Raw genomic sequence first — 25,014 nt, forward strand, 5'->3', positions numbered from 1 at the left:
AAAATAAACCAAGTTATTTTCAACTAATTTTAAGATTTTCTTAATTAATTAATTTTAGGTCGTTTGTTTTATTAAATTATTATTTAATATAATAGTTGAATAAATTTTATATTTTATGAATACCATTTTTAGTATTCTTAAAATATTTTAAATAAGTTGAATTTTAATTATGAGTACTGTTATTCATTTTAAATTGGAGATAACTTAAAATGTTAATATATTTAATTTTAGATAGAAAGATAGATAGATTGAACCAATCAATCACTCAATTAATTAATTACTCACTCGTAATCGATTCTAATATCAGTAATTCCTATTTATCTTGGTTGTTACTAATTGTTTTAATTTTCTATGTTTATATTCTAAGAGTTTTGGTGATAAGTGAAGCTTTAGAATTACGCTTGAGGTAGACTGTTGTTATTGTTATTATTATTATATTGATTAAAAATTTGATTTTTGAATTTCTTTTCTTTTCCTATAGAATAAATATCTTATTACAATTATTAATTATCAACCATATCGTAAATTATAACATCATTATTTTCTATTTCCTCAGCTACATCTTTCTCTTCATTTTTATCTTACTAGTATTTTTAAATTTAGCCACTTAAATAATTATGTTCGTTTATTACTCTACATATTTCAATGTGAGCTGGAATTGGAGAGATTTATTCGCTTCTATTTATTTAAGGAAAAAAATAATTTTAGATTTAACCTTTTGAATAATCATAATTAAAAAATTTTTTAATATTACTTAATTGATGATTTTTTAACAACTTCTAATACCAGGATAGCTTTTCCTGTTTAAAGTACAATTTTTTTATCTTTTAGATTCTGCAAATCTAGTTTATCATTTATTTAAACCAAAGTTCCAAATTTAGATTTATTATCTTTGAGAACGAGCTTGTCTCCTTATAAAGTTAGAGAAGCATGATTTCTTGAAACTGAGATATCATTTAATCTGATATGACAATCAAATATTCTTCCCTTTTTTAATGTAAATTAAGTAATTAAGTAAGTAAAATGTAGAAAAAACTATTAATTTGATTGATTTTTAGAAATAATTAATAAGTTTACTATTTCACAAGAACTATTATTCACTAGATCAACCATATAGAAGTAATGATCCTTAGAATTTGGATTAATCTAGCGAAGAACAACGTAAGGATTTGAAGATTTCTTTAGTTCAAGTAAATTATATTCAAAGTTTTAATATTTGAAAGAAGCTTTTTAATATTTTATTGAAAATTTTACAAATTTAAATCGAGCTAAATAAATAAATAAATACTTTTATATTCACATTTACATAGTTCGCAAATAAGCTTTTTATAAACAAATACTTTTGTGTTTCCCATCATTTTTGTTTTGCCTAATGAAGAAACCCACTACTTTAAACATGCCAAGTGACAATATTTAAGCGATCCTTAACCTTAAAGAAATTAAAATCATCAATTAATAAATAAATTGAGTTAAAAAAAAATGTAAAAATTAATTAAGTGATATTTTATATTTATTAAAATTTATTTTCAAAAGAATTATTATGATTACATCCACAAGCACTTAAAAGAGGATTTTCTGTTGTGGCTGTTTCAGCTAAGCATATTTTACATTAAAATTATCTGTCATCCATATTCTGGCTCTAATCAGTTGCTTTGACTAAAATAAAAAACAAATAAATTTTAATAAATCATTAATTAAATAAATAAAAGATAATGATAAAAAATACATTAATAACTTATAGATTTATTTAATTATTAAATTATTACTTCCTTATTCAGCATCATCATCCTCTTTTTTTAATAGGTCTTAGTTCTAAGATAAATTTCCTGTGTGAGAAAAATCTTCAATTTTCAACAAAATTCTTCCTAGTTTAATGGTATCTCCTTTTTTGACATTCCATGTCTATTTTTATAAAATAAAATTTAGCTATCTTTTGAAACAGTAAAAATTCTTATTTTGGTAGATAGATATTTCTCAAATAATTTCAATTTTTTAATATAAGAGGAAGCATCAAACTTTTAAAATACAAAGATTGATTGATAGATAGATATATATATATATCCTTTTTATAGTAATAGTATATTAAACAAAAATTTGGATTATACCGGTTAATTAAATGTAGAAGGCTCGTCTCTAATTACTCTCCATAGAGTAAAATCAGGACTACTGTTAAAAGCTTTAAGAGAATAAGATCCGTTTTCCATTCTAATATCAAATATTTATACTTGATTTTTTATTTATTCCTATAAATAGACAGACAATTTATATTAGTCATTTAATATATAAGATTTTTTATGGCATATTTGTTGTTAATATTTGTCTACTCTACTTATTTAATATTTTTCTTGATATTCTGCTAGTTGAAGGAAGGTAAATTATTAATTTTATTCTATTTACAAAACATAAGAAAAAGATATATTTATTAATCTTTTAATTATCTTGTTTGATTTGAAAATTAATTATTCATTCATTCACATTCAAAAATAAATGAATGAATAACAATTTGTGTAAGTAAGACTGGATAGGTAAAATTAGTACGATCTTACTACAATTAGAGACAAATATTTTATGCCAAATAATTAATTAAAATATCCAATTGTAAATATGATTTATTTTGAATGATGGATGGATGTTTTTTGTTTATTTTAAATATTTTACAGATTAGGAAAGTGGAATAAGCTCTTAATCATATGCGACAACTTAATCTTTTTTTTTAATACAAAAAAAACAGTAATTTTAATTGAAATTTGAAAGTTATGATTGATGAATATTGATTGTATAGCTTTTTCTTAAAAAATACTATCTTTCTTAAATGAGGAAGCTTAAAATTATTTTCCAAAACTACTACTTTTAAAAATAGCTCCATGATGAGTTATTTAACACTCAACATTTATATTTAAAGACTTTTAAAGGTAATTTAAGCTAAAATATATGTTTAATTTAGTCTTTACCTTTTTCTTTTAGCACAAAGTTACGCTTTATTATCTAGTCTGTCTCAAAATCAAAGAGATTAGGAGTGTCCTTTTCCCATATTTTAGCTTTGACGTATATGCTGTTGTAATAAATAATTGAACATTTAGATTATGAAATAAGTATATATAGTATTTATAAGGAGTTAGTGATGGTCACTTATAATTATCTAATTTAAAAAGAGAGTGTCATTCATTCAATCAATCAGTCAGCATTTGTTTGTTACAATTAACACTCTACAAATATTACTTGTTTAATCACAAACCCCTTTCATTTAAATCTAATTATCTGTCATAAATAAGTTGAATACCAATATTTCGTTTGATTACTTTTCCCAACACAAGCACCCATTTTATAAATCAAAGTCTTTCAAATTGATAGTTTAAAAACTCTGTCTTTGCTTTTGTTATTCACTTGTTTTTTTGCTTATTTCTTTATTTTTTGTTCTCTATAATTTCTTATCAAAAAGTATATAAATTGCTTTCTTTATATTTATTAATCGAAGTACGCAAAAATAAAAAAATACTCTTGAATGATTATTAATTTGATTTACATTTCTCTACTTCTTACTAATTTTTTGTTTGATTTTAGCTATTTCCCACTACTTACCAACCTTTTATTTGTATTTGAGCATTTTAAATGGATTTGAATCAAAAAATTGATTGAATAAAAATATCATAAATTAAATGTGTACTTGATTTAGTTAGCATTCTCATTGATTTCAGAAGCTTTAATTAATTAATATACTAAGATATAAAGATTTGATATTTACAATTTTAAGATCAATTTTAAACAATCAATCAATAATTCATTGGTTTTAATTACTACTCATTTTAAAGTTAAAATAATAAATTAATTCATGAGTTCAAATAAACAAACTTATAAAGGTAAAAAATGGTGTGAATATTGTAGGACATAAATTAACTGGACAAAAGAAGTATATTTCTATTTTATTCGTAAAGTTGTGGTACTAACTTTAATTTAAATTAGGATATAGCCTATCACGAATAATCGAGGACACATAAAAAAAATGTTGAGCGCGAAATAGAATTCAAGAGATAAAAAATTATCAGAGAGTAGGAGTAGGCAAAGAAAATGACAGAATTGGATGATTCTGCAAAATTAATGCAAGAAATTGAGAAAGTAATTCATTCATTTTTTTGAGATTTATTCTAAACTTATGATTGATCTTTTTAATATCTATCAATAGAAAGCATAGGAAGCCATGTAAAATAATACATCACAAAGAAAATAGCAAAAAATGTAATTTGATAATCAAGCGCACTCTAAAAACCCTTCAATAGGTCCAGTATTCCCCGTTTTTTAGCTAGAAAAAGAACCTGAATTGACTGAAGAATAGAAAAAAGAACTTAAAAAATAAAAAAAGAAAGAAGAACTTGGCTCTGAATTTGGGTCTAGTTATGAAGAAAGTGATACTGATGAAGAATAAGATAAATATAGAGAAGAAGAAATAGAATTAAAAATGAACTAAAACAAAGCAGAATTAGCTCAGAAATTTGACAGAGGTATGTATTTTCATGAATTTTGTTTTTAATTGAGCTTTGAATTATATTTTTATAAATAAGCTAATTTTAAATAATATATATATGACTGTTGCTTTTAAGTGTCTATTAACTCTCTTTTATTCAATAGTATGGTATCTCTCAAAAGATGAAAAAACTGGCAAGCTATTTTTTTATAATTAGCTATCAGGATAGAGAAAATATGAAAAGCCTATTGGTTTGAAAGTAAATTTTAATAAATTAGCTATTTGTAAGGTGAGTGCTATTTAAATTTATTTATTGATTATTATTTTAGCTTCTAGATGAAGAACAAAGGTTATGGGATGAATACATTCTTCAGCAAATGGAAGAGTAAGAAAAATTAGAACAAGCAGAATAAGAAGCTACAAATAAACAAATTAGAGAATATAAAAATAAAAACCTGAAAGAGGGAGAAAATGATTCGTAAAGTGGCTAACAAGAACAAAAAGTAGAAGATCAAATAAATGATTAAGAGGGAATAATAAAAAGTGATTGGGTAGAAGTAACTGAAGAAGATAATTTCTTTAACAAGTATGCTGTTAGAAATGTTTATGGGGATGTTTTGAATGATAATGGAAACAATGAAGGTAATGAAGAAGAAGAAGAGGAAGATGATGGAATGGATGATGATGAAGTTAAAAAATTAGCTAAAATAGAACTTTTAATTGAATAAGGAAAAATATAGACTCAGTAAGAAATGATCTAAGCTTTATTGTAGACTAATGAAGGGGGGAATACAATGAAACAAAATGAAAAATTAAAAAAAATAATCGAAAGTAATTTAGATATATAGAATGATACAATGTAAAAAACATACAAAAAAAAGGTAATAGTTTTATTTAATTTTTAGTTGTAATAACTCTTTGTTATTTCTATATATAGAACTGGCTCGAAGATGAAGATAGTACAAATGTAAACTAATAAAAACCAGTTAATAATAATTAAAAATAAGACTAAAAATAGGCAGATGCTGACCAAAAGTCATAAACAAAAAGCTCTTTATTTAAAAAAAGGATAAATAATAACAAAAATGTTTAAAATATTCCTGTAGACAATTGATTATTTAAATTTTTTCTATTTTCAATATATATACAAACAACCCCTTTTATCAAAACATTGTAAATAAGTATTAAAATTATGATAAAATTAGATTTTTTAATTTACCTGTTTTAATTTTTGTTTAAAATTGGTCCATTGCAAAAAACCTTTTTATAAATGATATTAATTCTAAAAAGAAATAAAAGATTGTAATAACAAATTAAATACTTTTTCAAATATTGTTTTTTTTTAAGTTAATTTTTATGGTAGGTAGGTAATATTTGCATTAATTTTGATTATCATATTAACCATTAAATCTTCATCAACCTAATTTATCCCTACATACATATCTTTTATACTTTATCCTTAAAAAACGTTTATTTTTTTGCTTAGAATATCATGAATCAATTAGTATTTTCATTTATTTATTCATATGATAAAATATTTACAAAAAAAATTAAATTAACTCAATTACTATTAATCTAAGCAAAAATCCTTAATTAAATTTGTTTGGTTTAATTAAAATTTTTTTTGTTCATAAATTTAGGCATTATTCTTTAATTCTATAAGTTTAATTTTTTAGTCATCGCATATTTATTTTATAGCAAATTAATAGCTTAAATATGTTTCACCAATTATTTTAGTTTTATAATTTTAAACACTATTTCAATAATAAAAAATTTTGATAATTTGATAAAAAAATACCAAGTAAGCAAATTTTATATGATCCAGTTAATTTAAAATTCAAGTGTTAGTTAATTGATTCATAATATTAATTAAAATTTTCAAAATATTTGAATTAATTTAAATGTAATAATATTGTTAAATATATTGATTATAAAGTTAGGCGGCAGGTAGTTAGGGATTGTTTAATTGCAAAATATTTAATTATAAATTATTTTCTTATTTAGTACATATATATATATATACTTTTATAATTAAATAAATATTTAAAATGTGGATAAAAATAAATCAGTTTATTTATTTAGTATTTATTTATTCTTTTAAAATTTAGTAGTTATGTCTTCTTTATTCTTTATTCTTAACAGGCAGGCATGTATTTATTTATTTACTTATTTTAATGCCTAAAATATAAGTAAAAGCCTAAAGTATAACAAAAGTTCCAAATTAATTTATCATTAGATAACATTTGCAGTTTTATTTAATTTAATATTTTGTATTTTCTATTTAATTTATATTATTGTTGATTGTGTTATCATTTTTATTGTAATCAATTTAATCTTAAAACCATAACACTAGTATTATCTCTAGAGCCGTTTAAGAGAGCTCTCTTAAGTAATTCTGCAGCAACCTCTTCACTATTTGATTTTAACTTAGAAACTTCTAATACTTCCTATATTTGATAAAGATATTATAAAATATATATTGATTTTAAAATATAAAAAAAATACCTTAGGGATTACAACATCCCACAAACCATCAGATGCAACTACAAGATATTTATGGATCATTCTTAATTCCATTCTTGTTACATCAGGCTATGCAATAACTCCAAAATTCCTCAAACTGTGATCTCCAAATGCTCTGCTAACTGCTAATACTCCTGCAACTCTATCATAGATAACACTTCCTCCTGCTTTCCTTTTTTAGTAAAAGTACTATTTAAAAATGTTATTTGGGAGAAGCATAAAAATTAAATATTTTATTTGTGTAAAAATCTAAAAGAAAAAATTATATTATTATTTAACTATTTAGTACTTGATTCTTTCTATTTCTCTTGGATTCGAGGCTTTGTGTTCAATAGTAACATTATGAGCTTAAGTATCATCTAATACCAAACCTGCAGTATCTCCAACATTAGCAATATATAAAACCCTCTTTGCTTCTTCTAATCTTATAAATCCAATGCATGCAGTTGAGCCTACTTCTTGAGATTTGCACTTTTGCTTTACTAATTCATCTACCTAGATTTTATAAATGTTTTTACAACTTTTATTATCTAAATGTGTCAAAATTACTCTTAAAAATGTTCTCTTTAAAACATCGACTACATCTTTAGGTGTTTTTTTATATTCATCGCTAAATTCCTGTATTTATAAGTAAATTTTCAAGCATCTTCTTTATGATTTATATGTCAACAAATATAGTTAATATATTGAGATATTTTACTTTTGTGAAGTTTTATTTAACAAATTCCACTACATCAGAGCCTCCATGACCATCAAGTACACCGAAAAGTATTGATTTTCCACCGTCATCTAAAAAATTATCTGCTATGAAAAACCCTTTTAATAAAAAATGAGTAATTATACTTTTTAAAATATTTTTAATAAAATATAATTATGTAAATCTTAAAATGAACAAATTAATTTTATATGTTATTTATATGAAAGATTTACCATCCTCCATAGTTTGTCTATATTAAATATTGATATCATCATAAAAGGCGTATTCTTTTACACCAAGTGCCCTTGGCATATAGATTTTTTTAGCTTAATAGTTAGATCTTATTTGGCTAGTTTTCATCATTTGGCTATTTTAAATTGTTTGAAGATAATATTGTTAAATAAATAAATAAATTATTTATTTTTGTAATTTAATTAAAAATTCTTAATAAAATAAATATTTGAATTTATCAGAAAGACAAAATGAAAGATAAATTCAATAAATAAATGAATGAACAAATAAAACTATAAATTGTAATTCTCAAAATCAGAACTGATTAAAGGGAAATTTACAATTTTTTGACAGTTATTTTAACCATAATTATTGCTTGTTTATAATAATTCTAAATATCAATTAAATATTATATTTTAACTTGAAAAATGATTTATTTGTTTATTGAGTAAATGCTTAAAACTATCAAAAAATATTGTAGACAATAATTTTTTATCATTTTTATATACTTTTATAGTTAGTTAGCTATTTTACTGATAAAAAATATAAACAATACGAATTTAAAACTATATTTAATGCATCTTCGTTTAGTTAGTTTCCCAAAATCCAAATTAGTTTCGATTTCAATCGAAGCTCTTTAAGAAACGTTCATGAGCATTAAGTTTATGCATTTCAGGATTATCAGCTTTTATTTAAAATAAATAAAAGATTATTTAAATTACTTTTTACTAAATTTTTTATTTTCTAAAATAATTCTTTTTAAAAAGCTATTTATTTACTTCCCAAGAAATCTTCGAATTCAATTTAGTTCAATCTATTCATCATAATATCAAGACCTAAGTTTTATTTTCAATATTTAAGATAAATAAATATCTTGCTGATAACTTCATTTTAAATTTAATGTTTGATATTTAAATAAAAATTTTATGATTTCTGTAGAATATTCTTTGATGCTGAATAGCATAAGCTACATTAACTATTTTTAAATGAATAATACCTAATAATGATTATTTTTCACCAGGAAGTCTGGATGGTTAAGCAAGGATGTTTCTTTCAATAGTCAACAACATAGGAAATTATGAACCATAAAGATTAGAGTAAGTCTTCATTTTGGCTTCTTCTTAGCCATATAATCTCTTTGTTAAATAAATATTATAAATATCTCTGCATTAAAAATAGAATTTTCATATTCTTTTAAAGTAAGAAAGAAAGTATACCATTTCTTATATAGTTTGTACTGGATGTTTTTCAATATTTTCATTCTTCTTAGTCCATGGAAGACCTCCTTAAATATCTAATTGGTTGGTAAAATCTTGCTATATTTGTAAAAGAAAGTTAACACTAAATGGAAACACTAAGATTTTTATTTGAATTATGCTAATAAACTTCAAAATCTTGAAGAAAATAATAAATTAATATCAATATTCTACCATCATTTTTGTGAATATTTGGCTTTTTACTTTATGTTTACTAAATAATTACTAAATTATTAATTGATTTATTTATTGCAAATTTATTTGATTTATTTTTTATTATTTTTAAATTTCATTCTTAAAATATATCTTTCTTATTGCACAAATATTGATTATTCTTCTTGTTATCATATATAAAGAAGATCAGAAAACGAAGATAAGATAATTAACTATCATATCATACAGATTCTGAATCTTTCAAGCTCTAATTATATTAAAATTATTGATTATTAATATTGTTTATTAAATCTAAACAATATTTACATATTACAATCATTTCATTTAATTTTTTTTATATTTTAAACTATTTACGAAACGAATATATTCAAAATCAAGCTTTAAAATATCTAAATATGAAATTATTTAAATAGTAGATAATTTTTATTTTTCAAATTTATTATTAAAAATAATTTTATTTTAAAGTTTTTGACATCAAAAAATACAAAACTATAAATTTTAAAGATTTTGTTAAAACCAAAATTTATATTTAAAGATAAAATAATTGAATTATAATTTTAAATTCCTAAAATCAATAATCAGCAAAATTTGAATACAAAAATTAAACTAAATTTACAATTTTAATACAATAATTTTTAAAGAAAATATAAATTATCATTTATAAAAAGTTGTCTATTTATATTTATTAATCAAATAATAATAAAATATTTTATAAAACACCATAATTTCTCGATTATCTGATTTCTGATAGTTAGAATTCCTAAGATCTTCAATTAAATCTAATGCAATTTTAAATAAGTTGGAAATTTTGTTTTTCTGTTTCGCAAATTTGAAATTTTACACTAAATTAAACTAAATAATGTTCTCATCTAAAAAAAATACAGCAGGTTTTTCTTATCTATCTAGAATTTATGTTAATTTAAGTAAATTCAAATTTAACAAATATTTTTATCAAAATAAAAAATAAAAGATTTTCAAAGAAATATTTAAAATTAACTAATTGAAAGCTCTAAAATAAAAATCTTAATCTAACCAACGATAGATAACTAACACTTATTTATAGTTTTTTATGTACAAGAGATAATATTTTTTATAAATACCAAAATTATTATTTATATGTTTATTACGAAGTTATATTACATTTTAAATATAAAAATTTAATCGATATTGCAAGCAAATATGCATGTAAATTCTACTTTTTGTTTTATTTAATCATATCAATCTATTGAAATATGCTCATCATTTTTTTACTTCTTTAATCTTCTTTTCTAAGGCACCAATTATACTTGTTTATTTTTATTACTGGTTTTTAGCCAGCTGAAGAGCTTCGTAATAAAATTAGAGAGCTTCTTTTTTGTTTCCTGTTTCAAGTATCATATTTCCAATATCTTCAATAGCATTGTAAGTTGCATCATCGTTATCTGATGTTTTATTTTGAGGTTACTTTCTCAATTTTTTGACATCAGAAACAGTTTTAAGCAAAATGTCCATAGCTTCTTTTCTCTGACCTAATTAGAAGCATATATTTGCTAGTAATTACTTCCATTTTATTAATTCACCATCATAACCTATACATGATTCCCTCATTTTTATTGCCTTTTCAATAACTTATTAGGCTTTTGGAAGATGGTTTTTCTTAATGTATACATTACCAAGAACATACGCATATTGAGACACTTCAACTGATTTAACTTTATGCTCAGTTGTCTTTACTTTATAAATATCAAATAATATGTTCTCAGCTTATGTTAAATCATCTTATTCAAAATATATAATTGCTATGTTATATCTGATAAAGAAATATAAATCATCATCTGTGGAGCGAGTAAATTCCTGTAAAATATTTAATAAAAGAAATTATGAGTGAAAAGTTTGAATACAATAATTTACCATAATTAATTAAGCTTATTAGAAATATTCTAGCGATTTTGTGTAGTTAGCTAACGATTTATAAAGAACGCCTATGTTATTTAACATTGACACAACTTCTGAGTGATTTGCTCCATACAACTCTGTTAAAACTTATATTGTTTTATCATAAAAGTGAATGGATTTCTCAGGTTATTGAACAGTAAAGTAAAGCTATCCTGTCATTTTAAGATCTTCAGCTAAATCCTCTAAGAATTCTTTATTTTTCATTTTTTCTTCAGGTGTTTAAGAAAGAAGCTCCATATATAATTAGTTATATTTTATAGCATTATCATATTCTTATTGCTTAAAGTAGCTTTTCCAAACATCTCTTAAGATTTTTCTCTTTTTTTCCTTTTGAGCATTTGTAAGACTTCCATCTCCCCCTTCATGTTCAATTTATAATAATTCATCTAGAAGCTTCTTTTATCTATCAGCTGCATTCTACCACTAGAATATTCTAAAGTAAAAATCAGCTATAACCTCGCTGTCTTTTGATTACTTCCACTTTAATTTGTGAAGGGGATTTAAATTTACTAAATCTTATTTTTAATATGGAGTAAACTCCTGGTTCTTTTGTTTCATAACAGTATGAATATGATTGCACAATGTTGCGTAAGTATTTTCGAGCCTTTTGCTTTATTATTTAAATAAAAGACTTTTGATTATTTGTGCTGATAATCTATTATCGCTTTCAACAGTACTAATTAGTCTATTTATTGCTTCTTATGATCTCATATTCTCAGGAATTAAATATTTTATCATTAAGAAAGACATACCCAAACTATACATGTCGCCTGCCAATATATCATATTTATTTGATTTACTATTGTTATAATTTAATCCCTTCTTAATCTCAGGAGCAAGGAATGGCCATTGATAATAAATAGGATATCCTCCCTTCATATTTAATAAAAAAATTTTTTGAAATTAAAGAAAATAAATTTTTTAAATATTTGAATAAAAACAAATTTAATTTATTTATTTGTTTTTTTTATTTTTATGTAGAATTTTTGATTAAAAACTTTTTGAGTCTGTCATGTTTAATTTTATAAAAATCATTTTAAATTAATAAAATTTACTTTATAATCTTTATGGCTAATTTAAGCAGCAGAAAAATTAAAAATTTTATATCTATTTGTTTTATAAGAATAAGCAATGTGAGCAGGTGTGATGTTTCCATGACAGATATTCAGAGAAAAAAGCTCATTCATGCAATCAAGAAGAGAATAGAAGATACTAACCATTTCCTCTTCTTCCCATTCCTGTCTAATTTAGTAACGGTATTCTAAAATACACTCTAAAGTTGAATAGTACTCCTATTAAGTTACAAATTCAACTTCTTTTTTACTTTGCTAAAAGATATTAGGAATTGAATACATCAATAGAGTAGGATTTCTAACTCTGTCTTTTTCATAGTGTAAATTAACCATATATGCAATCGATACATCTTTTAAATAATCTTTATGAGAACTTAAGTCAGAGCAATTAAAGAAATGAAATGAACATTTTTATTTAATTTTTTCATCCTTTCCCTTAAGTACTCTTAATCTTTGACTATTTTAATCGGAAGTTAATGGTGTCCAAACTTCATCGAATTTCCATTAGAAGTTTTTAAAATTATCTTTAGATAGCTAATCAACCTTCAGCAAGCTTTACTCATTGTCTTCAGGATAACCCCTTTTCAAAACTACTGAAACTGTGTCATTATAATTTTGATTGTAACTTATGATAAAATTCTAATATTCTTCTTCAACTTTTTTCATTTAGATCTATTTTGGAGCTTCTGCAAACATAGAATTATCAACTGTTCCAACTGCTGTGTGAGGTAATACAGATGCATCATTGCTGATGCTATTATTATCTGCTCCTTTTACTTTTTTGGAAGGACCATTAAATTTTTCATCATCTAACCTTCTTCTCTCTTCTTCTTTTTATTATCGTATGCTTTTTGGTTAGTTCGCTTTATCTTTATTACCGAGCAATCTGTCCCTGGCTTTTTCTCTTTCTGCAGCTATTCATAAATAAATAAATAAATTTTTATAATATAAATTTTTTTCAATTTTTTACGATCGATTTGGGATTTCTTTTTTTTGTTATTTGGTAATTCACTTTCATTTAAATACTACAAAATTTTTGAACACTAAACTGCTTTTTAAAGATCTGGGTCCATATTACTGCTATTTGTTTAGTTGAGACTTAGTTTAGGTAGTATAAGTTTACCAGTAGATGTAAACTATGTTGGATTTTTAGATTTATCTTGTATATTGCTACTGCTATACTATGTATTATTTATATTATTGTTATTGCTAGTATTATTGTTGTTGTTGTTATTATTGTACATATTTGACTAAGGGAAGTCTATGCTAGGATTGAAAAAATGATTTGTATTATTTATTATACTGCTTGGTTGATAGTCCAAGTTTTAAGATCCTCTATCAGGACTCATTAGCTCTTATTGTTAGTAGTTTGTTGGTTATCCATAGTTTGTTTCCTTATTTTCATGATTATTAAATGGGCTTCTTTCTCTTTAAGTAGGCATCTAAGACATTCCCTAGAAGGGATTTAATCTATGAAAATGCGAATGGGGATAAAAAGAATGAGTTGAACTTGTGGATAAAGGATATATGCTTGATAATATATCACTTCCATTCAAGCTACCTCCAACTCCTCCAATATTAAAATAAATGGGGGCTTGATTATTATTTCTAGCTCCTATAAATAGGGGTTAAAATTTTTTTTAAGGAGAAAGCTAATTTTTAGTCCTAAAGCTTTGTTGAGTGGCATCAGCATCATTATTTGGTCTTTAATGATGATAATGTGTAATATTAGGTGATGATTCAGATTAAACTAAATTAGGAATTGACTGAGAAGGATTTACTTAAAATGTATTAAAACCTTATTGAGTCATCTGGGGATTACTTATGCTGTTGTTGTTATGAAGAGTTATTTAAGAAGGTTGTGCTTACAGTATTTAAGTACCATTTTTTTTCTCTGATTTATCTCTCTTAGCTTATTGTTAACCTTACTAATTAGCGGCATCTAAAAGATATTTCTATCCTCTACCTATTTCAGGTCTACTGAGCTTAGATCCGTCGCAGACAGAGTAATATACTTTAGCAGCATCAACATAATCAAAATCTGTCTTTTTATGAGTTTTTCTCTATTTTTCTAACTTTTTTACAAAAGCTTCAGTAAATTGCTTGGTAAAAATCTGTTGTGTTAAAGGGTCATTGTAAGGATTGCCTCTTTAATTGTGAGTTTTAGTAATTTTTGAGATGATTAAATCCATATTATTCAGTTTTTTCAATTTAAGACCTTATTCGATTAATCTTTTTTCATGTATATTCACGAAACTCTAGCTAGACCTTTATTTTTTACTATTAGGATTTATCTTTGATATACCATTAAAGCTATCACTATTACTGTCGCTATCATCTTTGTCTGGCTAGGTAAGAATTCTAGAATTTATATGAGGTAGATTTGTTTTATTATTAATACTTTTGTTTAATTTATCTGAACTTTTATTTGAAAGTCCTTTAGAACTTAAACTTCTAACTTACCTTCTATGATTTTTACTTACTGGAGACCTACTTGGTGAATCATTTTTATTAAAATTTTATCCTGTAAACCTATTATTATCAGAATCTAGCTTACTTGTGTTACTTTAATCTCCATCTTATTATGGGAGTTGCACTCTCTTATTTTAAGAAGGGTGCTAGCTTTAGTGATTTGAAATTAAATTATTAGATAAATTTTTGGACTACTCACTGTCTTAATTTTAGCTAGTAGGATATTCAAAATATTCTTCTCTTTCATCACTATTTTAGGCATTAGGACTGTTATCTGAAATGCTCTATTATACTTTACTCTAATTTTATTAATTTTAGTTTCTACTATTACTATTAGTATTTACACTTTCAGGAAAAGGAGATATTGAATTGTTGTTTTCTTGTTAATCTTTAAAGTATGGAGCACTCTATTTTTTCATGTTTGAAGATAAAGGTATTTTAGTTTAGCTTGAAGATTAAGGCATTTGTGTTTGATTAGAGGATGATGGTATTTAACCTTTGTTTTCTGAATTATTTTACTTTTTTTCAGGGCCACTTTTTAAAGTTCCACTTTTGTTTAAACTTTTGGCTTGATTTAAGGTTTTTTTATTATTTCTTTCGTCTTTTTTATCAATATTTGCTGTCATATTACTCCCCTTTGTACTTCTCAAATTACTTGCACTTTATTATCTATTGTTATTATCAGTTTATTCGATATTATCTGTATTTTCATCAACTGAAAGCTCAGTCTTATTCTTAGTTTATCTCCTTTACAGCCTTTAATCGTCAGCTTTAATCCGCCCAACAACAAATGTTTTTTCAGCTGCCTTTATTCTTTCATGTATCATACGTTCTTAAAAATTTTTCTTTTTATCATTTTTAGAAATATCTAAAACATTATGCTAGTGACTATGATTATGGTTTGGTTATTTATTAAGTATATTGCTATTTTAATGTGTACGTTCTTCTGAATCTTCATCTCTTTACTGTATGTTAGCTAATGAAGAATTAGCTTTTCCTTAACCTTATATTTTGCTTTTATTATCTGAGTATTTATTGCCACTTAATGGTGGCTTAGAATTACTTCTCTTCAAAGGACTTTAATCACTTTGTTAATAGTTTTATCTTGCTTAAATTGCATTTTAGTCATACAAATACTACTATTATATTTTATCATTATTATTTTGTTAATGGTAAAATATTTTTGAATTATCTTCATTTCTATTACCAATATTTCCTGTATTTGAATAACTGTTATCTAAAATAGCAGTATTCATTATATTTCGTGACTTGTTATAGTTTTATGAATTTAGATGCTAGTATGTTGCAAACTTTAGAAATATTACTGTAATAGTATTTTCTATTTTTATTGAAACTCGCTTTATTAAACACCAACAACAAGTATAATATTAAAAATTCAAGTATTAATTATCTCAAATTATTAAGAGTAAAGGATATTTTTTTCTTTCTTTTTTTATTGGTTTTACAAACTGATTTGAATGATATTCATTTACTAATAATCAAATGCTAATTGAATTATAAACTTTATTATTTTACTTTTGCATCAAATTCATTCATTCATTACATTCATTATTATTATAAATAATTTCACAAAATAAAGATAAATACTTTTAATTCATCTTGTGTGTTTTCAAATACTGATAATAAAAAGCTTTTTTACAATCTATTAATTTTCTTTATCTCCATCAACCACATTTTCAAGATTTTTTATTGTCCATTCCTTTTATTTAAATTAATTATAACCAATCTCTATTGTTTTATTAAATCAGATTTTTACAAAATAAATAATATCCTAAAGATTAAAATTCAATAAATAAATTCGATTTATGGTCAAATTTAATTAATAGTAAAAAATTATAGCAATCTTTTAAGTAAGGTTTTATATATAAAATATCTTAATTATTACAATTTTAATAATTTATTAATCATATTGATCTTGTCTAAGCTGTATCATTAAGATTAAATTTGAGGACTGATAATAACACTTTTAAAAATTAATTTAATTTTTTCTTATAATTCCCTTTGTATAAGTTGAAAATATTAATAAATATATACTTATTATTTGTAAGTGTATTAATATCTTAGTTATTAAAAAGCCTTTTACATAAAATTTTATAGATTATAATTTACAAAAACAAATTATTTTAAAAAATTAAAATTAGATAAAAATATAGTTTAAGCAAGCAAAATGTATCCTATACAATTTAAAAGATTATGAAGATAATTAAATACTCTCTTTCTATAACTTTTAGAGTGTTTTTATTAAATTTTTTACTTTTTAGCTTTTAAATCCTCCTAAGTTGAAAAAAATCACTTGAAGTTAAGTTAATTTTATCATGAGTTATTTTAATTATTAACAAATCTATATTTACATGTTTTTTCAGGATATAAATCTTAGTTGATTTTAGGTTCAAAGTTTTTATAATTTGTGATGTAATTTCCAAATTTATTAGCATATATTGAATAAATGTTTTATGATAAAAGTAAATCTAATATATTTTAAGAAGAATGGATGTGAGAGCCTTAAATTCTAATAGATAAAATCCTTTCTAACTCTTCGTTTTCAACTAAGTATTAAGAATAATAAAAACTAGTAATTAGCATACCTTTATATAATTGACTCACTTATTTCAAAACCATTCTCACATTAAAATGTATTCCATCTACTGTCATAATTGTTAATTATTCATCAAAAACGTCAGTAAGTTTCACAAAATAGTCTAAATTTTATAACATAAAAAAATGCCCAAAAGGCTCAAGATCTTGCAAATGTTTTGGAAATCCTCTTTTAATTATATGCTCAATAAAACCATATCTTTACATTAATTCTACAACTTAAAATTAATCACATCCTAACAATGCACAAACAGCTTCATTAATTCCTTGTTCTTTTTGAATAGGAAACCCTAATTCTAATTAATCAATATAACTATAAAATAAATATGAGTAAAAATCATGGTCATTTTTAATTAATTTTTATTTGAAATCCTATTTCATTCTCTAAAAAAAATCTTGCTAGGCTTGGTAAATCAAATCTTGATCATTTTCCATAAAAAATCTTTCATAATTTATTCTTTGCTCGACAATTTTTTATTCATACAAAGATAATTCTTGAGCTAAATTGTAATTTTAGCTACTTTAACTTCTCAATAAAATCTCATACACATACTTAAAATCTGTTGATCCATTAAATAAATTTTCTGATTTCATTTCAATTAAATGAGCATTTTTATCATATATTACTTCTGTTACTCTTTTTTTTTACAGATAAGTATTGCATATTTATAAAGTGTAATCAGGATCGTAGTAGTTTTTTCTTGTTTCCAAAAGCAAGTCACCATACATTAAAAAAATATTTTATTGATTAGGCTATTTGAAAAATTAAGAAATATTTTTAACTTAACAAATACTCAAATAATCAAATCCATTAGAAGAACTTTATGTACTTTGATTATTCTAGTCTTGTTATTACTATTGCTAGGAATCTTTTTTTTCAAGAGAATCTTGAATACTACTACAACTATTGATGTTCTATTATTCATTACTTAAAGGAGTATCTGCAAGTTATAAGATAATATTTTGATTTGAGTTCATTTATGAAGGTAATATTTATTTATATAAACTTTAATTTTTTTCTTTTAATTCTAAAATGAATTTGATATTTAATCAATATTTTTTTACACAAATGATTATTATGATTTTTTTGATCAAAAAGACTTAATTTAAGCAAAACTTGTAATTTATATTACCTCAAAACACTAACGTAAAATTTTACAAAACAAATGGTATTTTTGATAGAATTTATAAGAATGCTTTTGTTTATAATTTTATTTACATTTTTATAAATACATCAATCAAAACTAATTAATATAAAAATATTTATTTTAAGATTTCAGTTTAGATTTCTAATTGTAAATAATAAATATTCAATAAATTTTTATTTATTTTTAATATATTTTGATACTGATTTAATTATTTAGATATTTATCAAGATATGCAAATTTTTTAATTTATGATTTTTCTTTTGTTTGATAGTTGATAAAAGAAAGCAATTAAATTAATTTTCCTTTTATTAATAAACTTAAATCATTAAACAGGTTTTTAGATCAGATTATATTTACAAGTTTTTTCGGGAAATAAATCTTATTAACATGGTTATTTAAAATTTTAAGGATTTGATATGAAATTTCCAAATTTTTTTGCAAATGTAGAATAAATATTTTCTCTAAGGAGCAGATCTAAAATATTATCTGAAGAATTAATATGAGAGCCTGACGACCTAATTTATAAAACTCTCTCTATTTCTTAATCTTTTATTATAAATTAAGAATAGTAAAAGCTTGATATAATATATCCATTATAAACTTAAGTTGCTTAATTAAGCTCCATTCTTAGCCTAATTGTAATTCCATCAATAGTTTTAGCATAGGAATCTGAGTTAAATAATTGTTTTATTTAAATAAAAGATTCTTAATTTTACATCATAAAAATATGGCCAAAAGGCTCTTATTCCTACATATCTTTAGGAAATCCTCTTTTGATAATAACTTCTATAAAGCCATATCTTTATAATAACTCTATTGACTATGAAGCATCCATTCCAAATAAAGCACATGCTGCCTCATTAATTCCTTAACATTTTTAAATAGGAAATCCCAAGTCTTATTTATCAATATAACTGAATGATGTATAACAAAAAAAATCAAATTCATTCTTGCATATATTTTATGTTAGTTACTGCTTCATATTCTAAAAGAATTCTGCTTAAGCTTAATAAAGAATATCTTCATCATTATCTGCTAAAAAAGCTTGATATTTATTAATCTGTTGAATCACCTTTTACTCGTGCATTTATAAATGCTAAGCAAGCATATAATTTGTTTTATTCTATGTTTTTAACAAAATTTATTGAGCATACTGAAAATTTCTTGATCCTGAAGTTAAATTTTCAGAAATCATTTCAATTATGTTGGCTTTCTTGTCATAATTAATCTACACTACTCTTTTCTTTTACAGGTATATATTACAAATTTGTAAGGTGTAATCAATATTATCAAAGTCTTTCCGAGCTTCTATGAGTAAATCTCCATATAAAATAATGCTGTTTTATTCTGCAGGTGATTTAAATAGTAATGATATATTTTAAGCCTAGCAAACTTTTATCTAGTTAAGTACATTTTAAGATTCATCATTAATTTGTTTTTAATAACCATAAAAATCATTTTATTTAGATTCCTAAATTATTCTGCTATCGTCTTCATTTTAATGTTGATTAATTTATAGGAAATCGTTGTTTTGACTTATAAAAAAAGCTGAATTTTCATTATAAATCATTTTTTTAAATTTTGATTTTTTTTAAATCAGAAAATTTGATAACTTATCAAAATTATCCTTAATATTAAAAATTGATTGGCCTGCCTGATTTTCACTTTTAAAATATGTAAATATTTATAATTACAAATAAAATTGTTAAATTTATTAATAAAAATAGGTAAATAATAAGTAAACATTTTTTAAAGTTCTACTAAAAATATTTTTTTAAGATTTAAATTTGCAAAAATCATATACATAATTTAATAATTAAAAATACTTTAATCAGACACACTCTATAAATGATCTTTTATGCTAATATTATTAAATATAAATTATTCTATTAAAAAATAGGCATGAATGTATTTGTAAATAATATTTTATTAATTTAATCCCAAATAGAGTTTTAATTCATTTTAATATTTTAAATAACTCAAACCTTGCTAAATATAAATAAATTAAAAAAAAAACTTAATTTTAGGAATGAATTAACCTTTCATAATAATTATTAATGATAATAAGCATAAATTATTGAAAAATAATTTTTTATCTTTTTAGGATTAACTTTAGTTTAATTAAAAGTGTCAAATATAAATATTTTTATATAGCAAAACATTTTATATGCAAATGAACCAAAGAGTTTATAATTTCTGGTTTGCTATGATATTTATTACTTTCTTTATTTTAATAATGGCAGATATTTTTTAGGATTTTTTACTTAATTTTATAAACTAAAGAATTTCATCTATAAATTCATATAAAATTGTTAACATAGTTAAATAAATAATATTAAGGGTAAATATTAAAAGAATTTTTAGTATTAAAGTTAAGGAGAATAGAAATGAAAATTAAATCAGCTCTTAAAAAGTACTGCCAACACTGTTATATTGTTAAGAGAGGCAAAAAGGTTATGATTAAGTGCAAGATTGATCCTCGTCATAAGCAAAGATAAGGATTTTGCTCTACTTAAGAGATGTAGGGTGAATAATAGTAAATTATTTAAAATGAATGTCTCAATCAAAATATGGTGAATATGGATTAGATTTATATAATGAGTAAGATTTAAAACGATTGCATGATGACTTACTCAATTTCTGATTTATACAACAAAATTATCTAATGAATGAAGACAATAATAATGTCAAACTTGTATTAGATTCGTAAAGATGTTAGTTGCATGTTATGTTTAATTATGGTACTCGTTGACTTTGATTTTATCTCAAATTATTCTCGATCAATTAAACTTGCTTTATTGATTGATTTTCTACCTTCTAAAATTTAATTCAATCAATTTGAATATTAAATTAACTAGTGGAATATTCTCTGTGGATCTTTAGAATTTTATATAAAATCATATCAAATTTATTTAAATCATTTTATAATTACATCAAACTAAGTTTATTTCATGTATTTTAAATTTTTAGTGCTACTGTTCTATTTCAGTTGAACTTATTTTAAGCCAATTTTTTTTTTAATTTCATTTTTAAAACTAAAAAATAAAAATATTATTTCATAAATAATTTTTCAATAATTTTTGAATTAGAATTTAACATGAAAAGATATTATTATTTTGTAAAAATATCATTTTAAAATTAAATTAAAGTTATAAATAAGAATTTATGCTCGCTCAATCATAAATTATAATATTTTATTAAAGCATATTTATAAATTATTTAATCTATAGAGTGAATAATATTGTTTGAAGTCAGAAAGATAGATAGATAGATATTTTTATCAGTGAAAAGATATAATGAGTTTATAACAAAATATTTAAAATAAGTAAGTAAGGACATTTAGTACTTTTAATAATCCTAATAGAATTAATTACTCACTTTTGTAAAAGGTTTTACTTTTTGTAATAATCCTTTAAGGGAAATATCATTTTTAATATCCTTAAACTCACTAAACATTTAACTTCAATGATGAGCATCAACTTAAGTAAAACCATAAGTCCAATCTAATATTTTTTAACAATTATTTATTATATTTCATCACAAATAAGTTGAATTGCAATAAATTGTTAGTATTTTTATGTATATTTAAATTCTAAAATTGTATTTACCATAAGCAAATAGACAAACACCAGTGACTAATAAAGGATACTTTAATCTCAAGAATTTAGGAGCTTTTTTGTAAGTAAATAAAAATATTAATAAATTTAAAGCAGAGTTTTGCTAAAATATGGTGGCACTTATTTTATTTAATTTTTGATAATTCTATTTTATTTGGAAAGAATTAAATTTTTCATTTTAATTTATAAAAATTAAACCATTTTAGAAGCAGATTTAATTGCAATAAACAATCAAATATGTTTATAATGAACAAAAAAATTAATATATACCAGTTGTATTATCCTTTGTATTCCATCTCCATCTATTAACTCTGTAGAAGAAAAGCTTTTATTCATTATTTGATTTGATATTTTCATTAATATAATGTTTGAATAATTTGCGACCTGCGCCTTAAGCTACCTTTTGAGGACTATTCATTTTTCCTTATGTATTGAAATCACTAACAAATTTTTAATTTATTATGCTTTTATTTAATATAAATTTCTTTCTTTTGAAGATAGCTACTAATTAGATAAGTAAATATCATTAAATAAATACAAAATGCTTGTATTTGAAAGAAAAATAAATAAAGAACCAAACAAGATATTTAGTGAATCAAATTTGTATATTTTCATATAAAATTTTATTCTTCTTTTTATAAAATAATTTACTTTCATAATAATTTTTCAAAATAATTATTTATACTTAATACAAATATTTGTTTACTATTAAATTAAATTAACTTTTTTATTTCGGATGAGAATAAAAATATTCACTTTTTAGTAAAAAAGCTGTCGATCCTGCTATTATTAGCAGGAGGTAGCACAACCTTTTCTTTTTTACCTGGTTTATTATTGCTCTTAGTATTAACATTTTTTTTATTACTTGATTCAGGAATCTCCTATTACTCTAAATCTTTATTTTCTATTTCCATGTTGCCTTCTTAGTTTACATCTTCATCGTCAGCAATGACTAATCTTTTGCGAGATTTTGTTTTTGATGACTGCTAGCTTCCACTAATTACATTTTATTGGTTTTCTTCTTCACCAGTTGCTTCTTAAGGCACCATACCTTTTTAGAAGTATTATTAATATTTTCAACTAAATAATAAATTACATTATAAGAAGTTCAAGTACATGTCCCTTTTAATTACTTCATCTTATTTTTTTAAAATCTTATTAAATTTTTTAGATATTTTTATTATTTTATTTTACATAGATCACCAGTTTATAATTTTTTTCTGCGATTTTATTGCATATTTCTAAAACATTTTTAAGCTAAATAACCCCCAAATAATTCCTTTAAATTAACCAAAAAATTAAAACTATAAAAAAATCCATTGAAATTTTACTGTAGCTTTTTCAAAGTAAAGGAGTGTGTCTTTGCTTAATAGTTTATTGTCTTCATCAACTTTAAGAATACCTTTAATCCTTGATATAGGAAAAGCAATATCTAATTCATTATCTAATTGTTCTTCATTTCTAACAAAAATAATAATTTAAACTCAATTTTTAATTAAAAATATTTTTTACTCCTCGTCACCTTGCTATTCAATCTATGTTTTTATAAAAATATTTTAAATTTAAAATTAAAATAGTTTAATTATTAATTTTTACATATTCGTCCATTTCTTTTTTAAAGCGAGCTTTTTCTTCTTCTTATTTTTTATAGTATATCTAATTTTTAAGATTTTCATCACTACATATGCATAATTCAATTTAATAAATTATTTTTCTTACTTGCTTTTCATCTTACGAAGTTTCATTCCATATATTTCCCATTTCTTTCAAGTTTATTTTGCTTCCACATTCTAATTTTATAATGCACATACATAAATAACTGAAACATTTGAGAAAATTACCAATTACTTTGCTTATAGTCTTAAATAAATAAAAAGTATGCACTCAAAGGCTTTTTAGGCTTTTATAAATGCTTCTTTTAATTAGTAATATCTTCTTTATTCTACATTTCTGTATTAGTTTATATTTATTGTTTTTCACCATTTTAGCTTTTTAAAAACCTTGTAGGCTATGCTAGCTACTACTCTAAGTTTAGATCCTGAAACTCATCTTCATAATCGAATTCCAACTAATATTTAAGGGAAATCTTTAATCACTCAATCTTTTTATATAAATTTAATTTATGCAAACCTATTCTTAATCCATTTGATCGTCTTAAAATATCTTATAAAATTTGTTTACTATTAAATGTAAATTTACAAAAATTTAATTTATATCCAAAAGATTTTTATAAGCAAATTTTTATCAATCAAACTGGCGCAAATTATTATAAAATTTAAAGTAAGCGCAATTTTTAAAAAAATTAATATACAAAATACCCGTTAAATAAATTATTTTTATATTTCAGCTTTCTTAAAAATGACTACTATATTAATCAATAAAATAGATTAAAATATAAATAAAATTATTATGGAAAATATTATTATGTTTAATCATTTAATACTAAATAATCTGGGGTTGGGGTTGGGGTTGGGGTTGGGGTTGGGGTTGGGGTTGGGGTTGGGGTTGGGGTTGGGGTTGGGGTTGGGGTTGGGGTTGGGGTTGGGGTTGGGGTTGGGGTTGGGGTTGGGGTTGGGGTTGGGGTTGGGGTTGGGGTTGGGGTTGGGGTTGGGGTTGGGGTTGGGGTTGGGGTTGGGGTTGGGGTTGGGGTTGGGGTTGGGGTTGGGGTTGGGGTTGGGGTTGGGGTTGGGGTTGGGGTTGGGGTTGGGGTTGGGGTTGGGGTTGGGGTTGGGGTTGGGGTTGGGGTTGGGGTTGGGGTTGGGGTTGGGGTTGGGGTTGGGGTTGGGGTTGGGGTTGGGGTTGGGGTTGGGGTT

At 23.2% G+C, this 25,014-nt stretch overlaps 10 protein-coding genes across 10 annotated transcripts; 2 read left to right on the forward strand and 8 right to left on the reverse strand. All coding sequences in view use genetic code 6, as the record gives it.

Moving 5' to 3' along the window:
* Positions 1–281: 281 nt before the first annotated feature.
* On the reverse strand, positions 282–3,321 carry TTHERM_00446490 (FHA domain protein; the record flags this gene model as incomplete). The annotated part of the gene is made up of 10 exons (XM_001023412.3): positions 282–678; positions 755–987; positions 1,078–1,226; positions 1,289–1,429; positions 1,549–1,656; positions 1,767–1,902; positions 2,106–2,243; positions 2,659–2,705; positions 2,952–3,052; positions 3,281–3,321. 10 exons carry the CDS (start codon positions 3,319–3,321, stop codon positions 282–284), a joined length of 1,491 nt encoding a protein of 496 aa, XP_001023412.3.
* Positions 3,322–3,658: 337 nt separating this feature from the next.
* On the forward strand, positions 3,659–5,573 carry TTHERM_00446500 (hypothetical protein; the record flags this gene model as incomplete). The annotated part of the gene is made up of 6 exons (XM_001023413.4): positions 3,659–3,907; positions 3,961–4,113; positions 4,181–4,496; positions 4,624–4,718; positions 4,789–5,340; positions 5,397–5,573. The coding sequence occupies exons 1-6, from the start codon at positions 3,830–3,832 to the stop codon at positions 5,571–5,573; spliced, it is 1,371 nt and encodes a 456-aa protein (XP_001023413.2). The 5' UTR covers positions 3,659–3,829.
* A 935-nt stretch (positions 5,574–6,508) lies between these two features.
* Positions 6,509–8,113, reverse strand: TTHERM_00446510 (protein phosphatase 2C containing protein). Its single transcript, XM_001023414.3, has 6 exons — positions 7,913–8,113; positions 7,683–7,798; positions 7,532–7,600; positions 7,272–7,477; positions 6,965–7,154; positions 6,509–6,906 (listed from the first exon to the last, which is right to left on the reverse strand). Exons 1-6 carry the CDS (start codon positions 8,040–8,042, stop codon positions 6,784–6,786), a joined length of 834 nt encoding a protein of 277 aa, XP_001023414.2. The 5' UTR covers positions 8,043–8,113; the 3' UTR covers positions 6,509–6,783.
* Positions 8,114–8,533: 420 nt separating this feature from the next.
* Positions 8,534–9,514, reverse strand: TTHERM_00446520 (proteasome maturation factor UMP1; the record flags this gene model as incomplete). The annotated part of the gene is made up of 5 exons (XM_001023415.2): positions 8,534–8,595; positions 8,690–8,746; positions 8,908–9,046; positions 9,128–9,226; positions 9,341–9,514. The coding sequence occupies 5 exons, from the start codon at positions 9,512–9,514 to the stop codon at positions 8,534–8,536; spliced, it is 531 nt and encodes a 176-aa protein (XP_001023415.2).
* A 1,065-nt stretch (positions 9,515–10,579) lies between these two features.
* Positions 10,580–16,076, reverse strand: TTHERM_00446530 (tetratricopeptide repeat protein; the record flags this gene model as incomplete). The annotated part of the gene is made up of 4 exons (XM_001023416.2): positions 10,580–11,173; positions 11,231–12,148; positions 12,331–13,262; positions 13,319–16,076. The coding sequence occupies 4 exons, from the start codon at positions 16,074–16,076 to the stop codon at positions 10,580–10,582; spliced, it is 5,202 nt and encodes a 1,733-aa protein (XP_001023416.2).
* Positions 16,077–17,154: 1,078 nt separating this feature from the next.
* Positions 17,155–18,414, reverse strand: TTHERM_00446540 (hypothetical protein; the record flags this gene model as incomplete). The annotated part of the gene is made up of 1 exon (XM_001023417.1): positions 17,155–18,414. One exon carries the CDS (start codon positions 18,412–18,414, stop codon positions 17,155–17,157), a length of 1,260 nt encoding a protein of 419 aa, XP_001023417.1.
* A 492-nt stretch (positions 18,415–18,906) lies between these two features.
* Positions 18,907–20,202, reverse strand: TTHERM_00446550 (hypothetical protein; the record flags this gene model as incomplete). Its single annotated transcript, XM_001023418.2, has 1 exon — positions 18,907–20,202. The coding sequence occupies exon 1, from the start codon at positions 20,152–20,154 to the stop codon at positions 18,907–18,909; it is 1,248 nt and encodes a 415-aa protein (XP_001023418.2). The 5' UTR covers positions 20,155–20,202.
* Positions 20,203–20,914: 712 nt separating this feature from the next.
* TTHERM_000446568 (50S ribosomal protein L36) lies at positions 20,915–21,253 on the forward strand (the record flags this gene model as incomplete). The annotated part of the gene is made up of 1 exon (XM_012799677.1): positions 20,915–21,253. The coding sequence occupies exon 1, from the start codon at positions 20,972–20,974 to the stop codon at positions 21,251–21,253; it is 282 nt and encodes a 93-aa protein (XP_012655131.1). The 5' UTR covers positions 20,915–20,971.
* A 793-nt stretch (positions 21,254–22,046) lies between these two features.
* TTHERM_00446569 (transmembrane protein, putative) lies at positions 22,047–22,619 on the reverse strand (the record flags this gene model as incomplete). The annotated part of the gene is made up of 3 exons (XM_001470940.2): positions 22,047–22,087; positions 22,193–22,255; positions 22,472–22,619. 3 exons carry the CDS (start codon positions 22,617–22,619, stop codon positions 22,047–22,049), a joined length of 252 nt encoding a protein of 83 aa, XP_001470990.1.
* Positions 22,620–22,953: 334 nt separating this feature from the next.
* TTHERM_00446570 (histone-like transcription factor and archaeal histone protein) lies at positions 22,954–24,346 on the reverse strand (the record flags this gene model as incomplete). The annotated part of the gene is made up of 9 exons (XM_001023420.3): positions 22,954–23,252; positions 23,298–23,339; positions 23,396–23,480; positions 23,533–23,662; positions 23,714–23,736; positions 23,798–23,857; positions 23,921–23,991; positions 24,050–24,269; positions 24,332–24,346. The coding sequence occupies 9 exons, from the start codon at positions 24,344–24,346 to the stop codon at positions 22,954–22,956; spliced, it is 945 nt and encodes a 314-aa protein (XP_001023420.3).
* Positions 24,347–25,014: the final 668 nt, after the last annotated feature.

This window comes from Tetrahymena thermophila (assembly GCF_000189635.1).
Source record: "Tetrahymena thermophila SB210 genomic scaffold scf_8254437, whole genome shotgun sequence".
NCBI lineage: Eukaryota > Ciliophora > Oligohymenophorea > Hymenostomatida > Tetrahymenidae > Tetrahymena > Tetrahymena thermophila.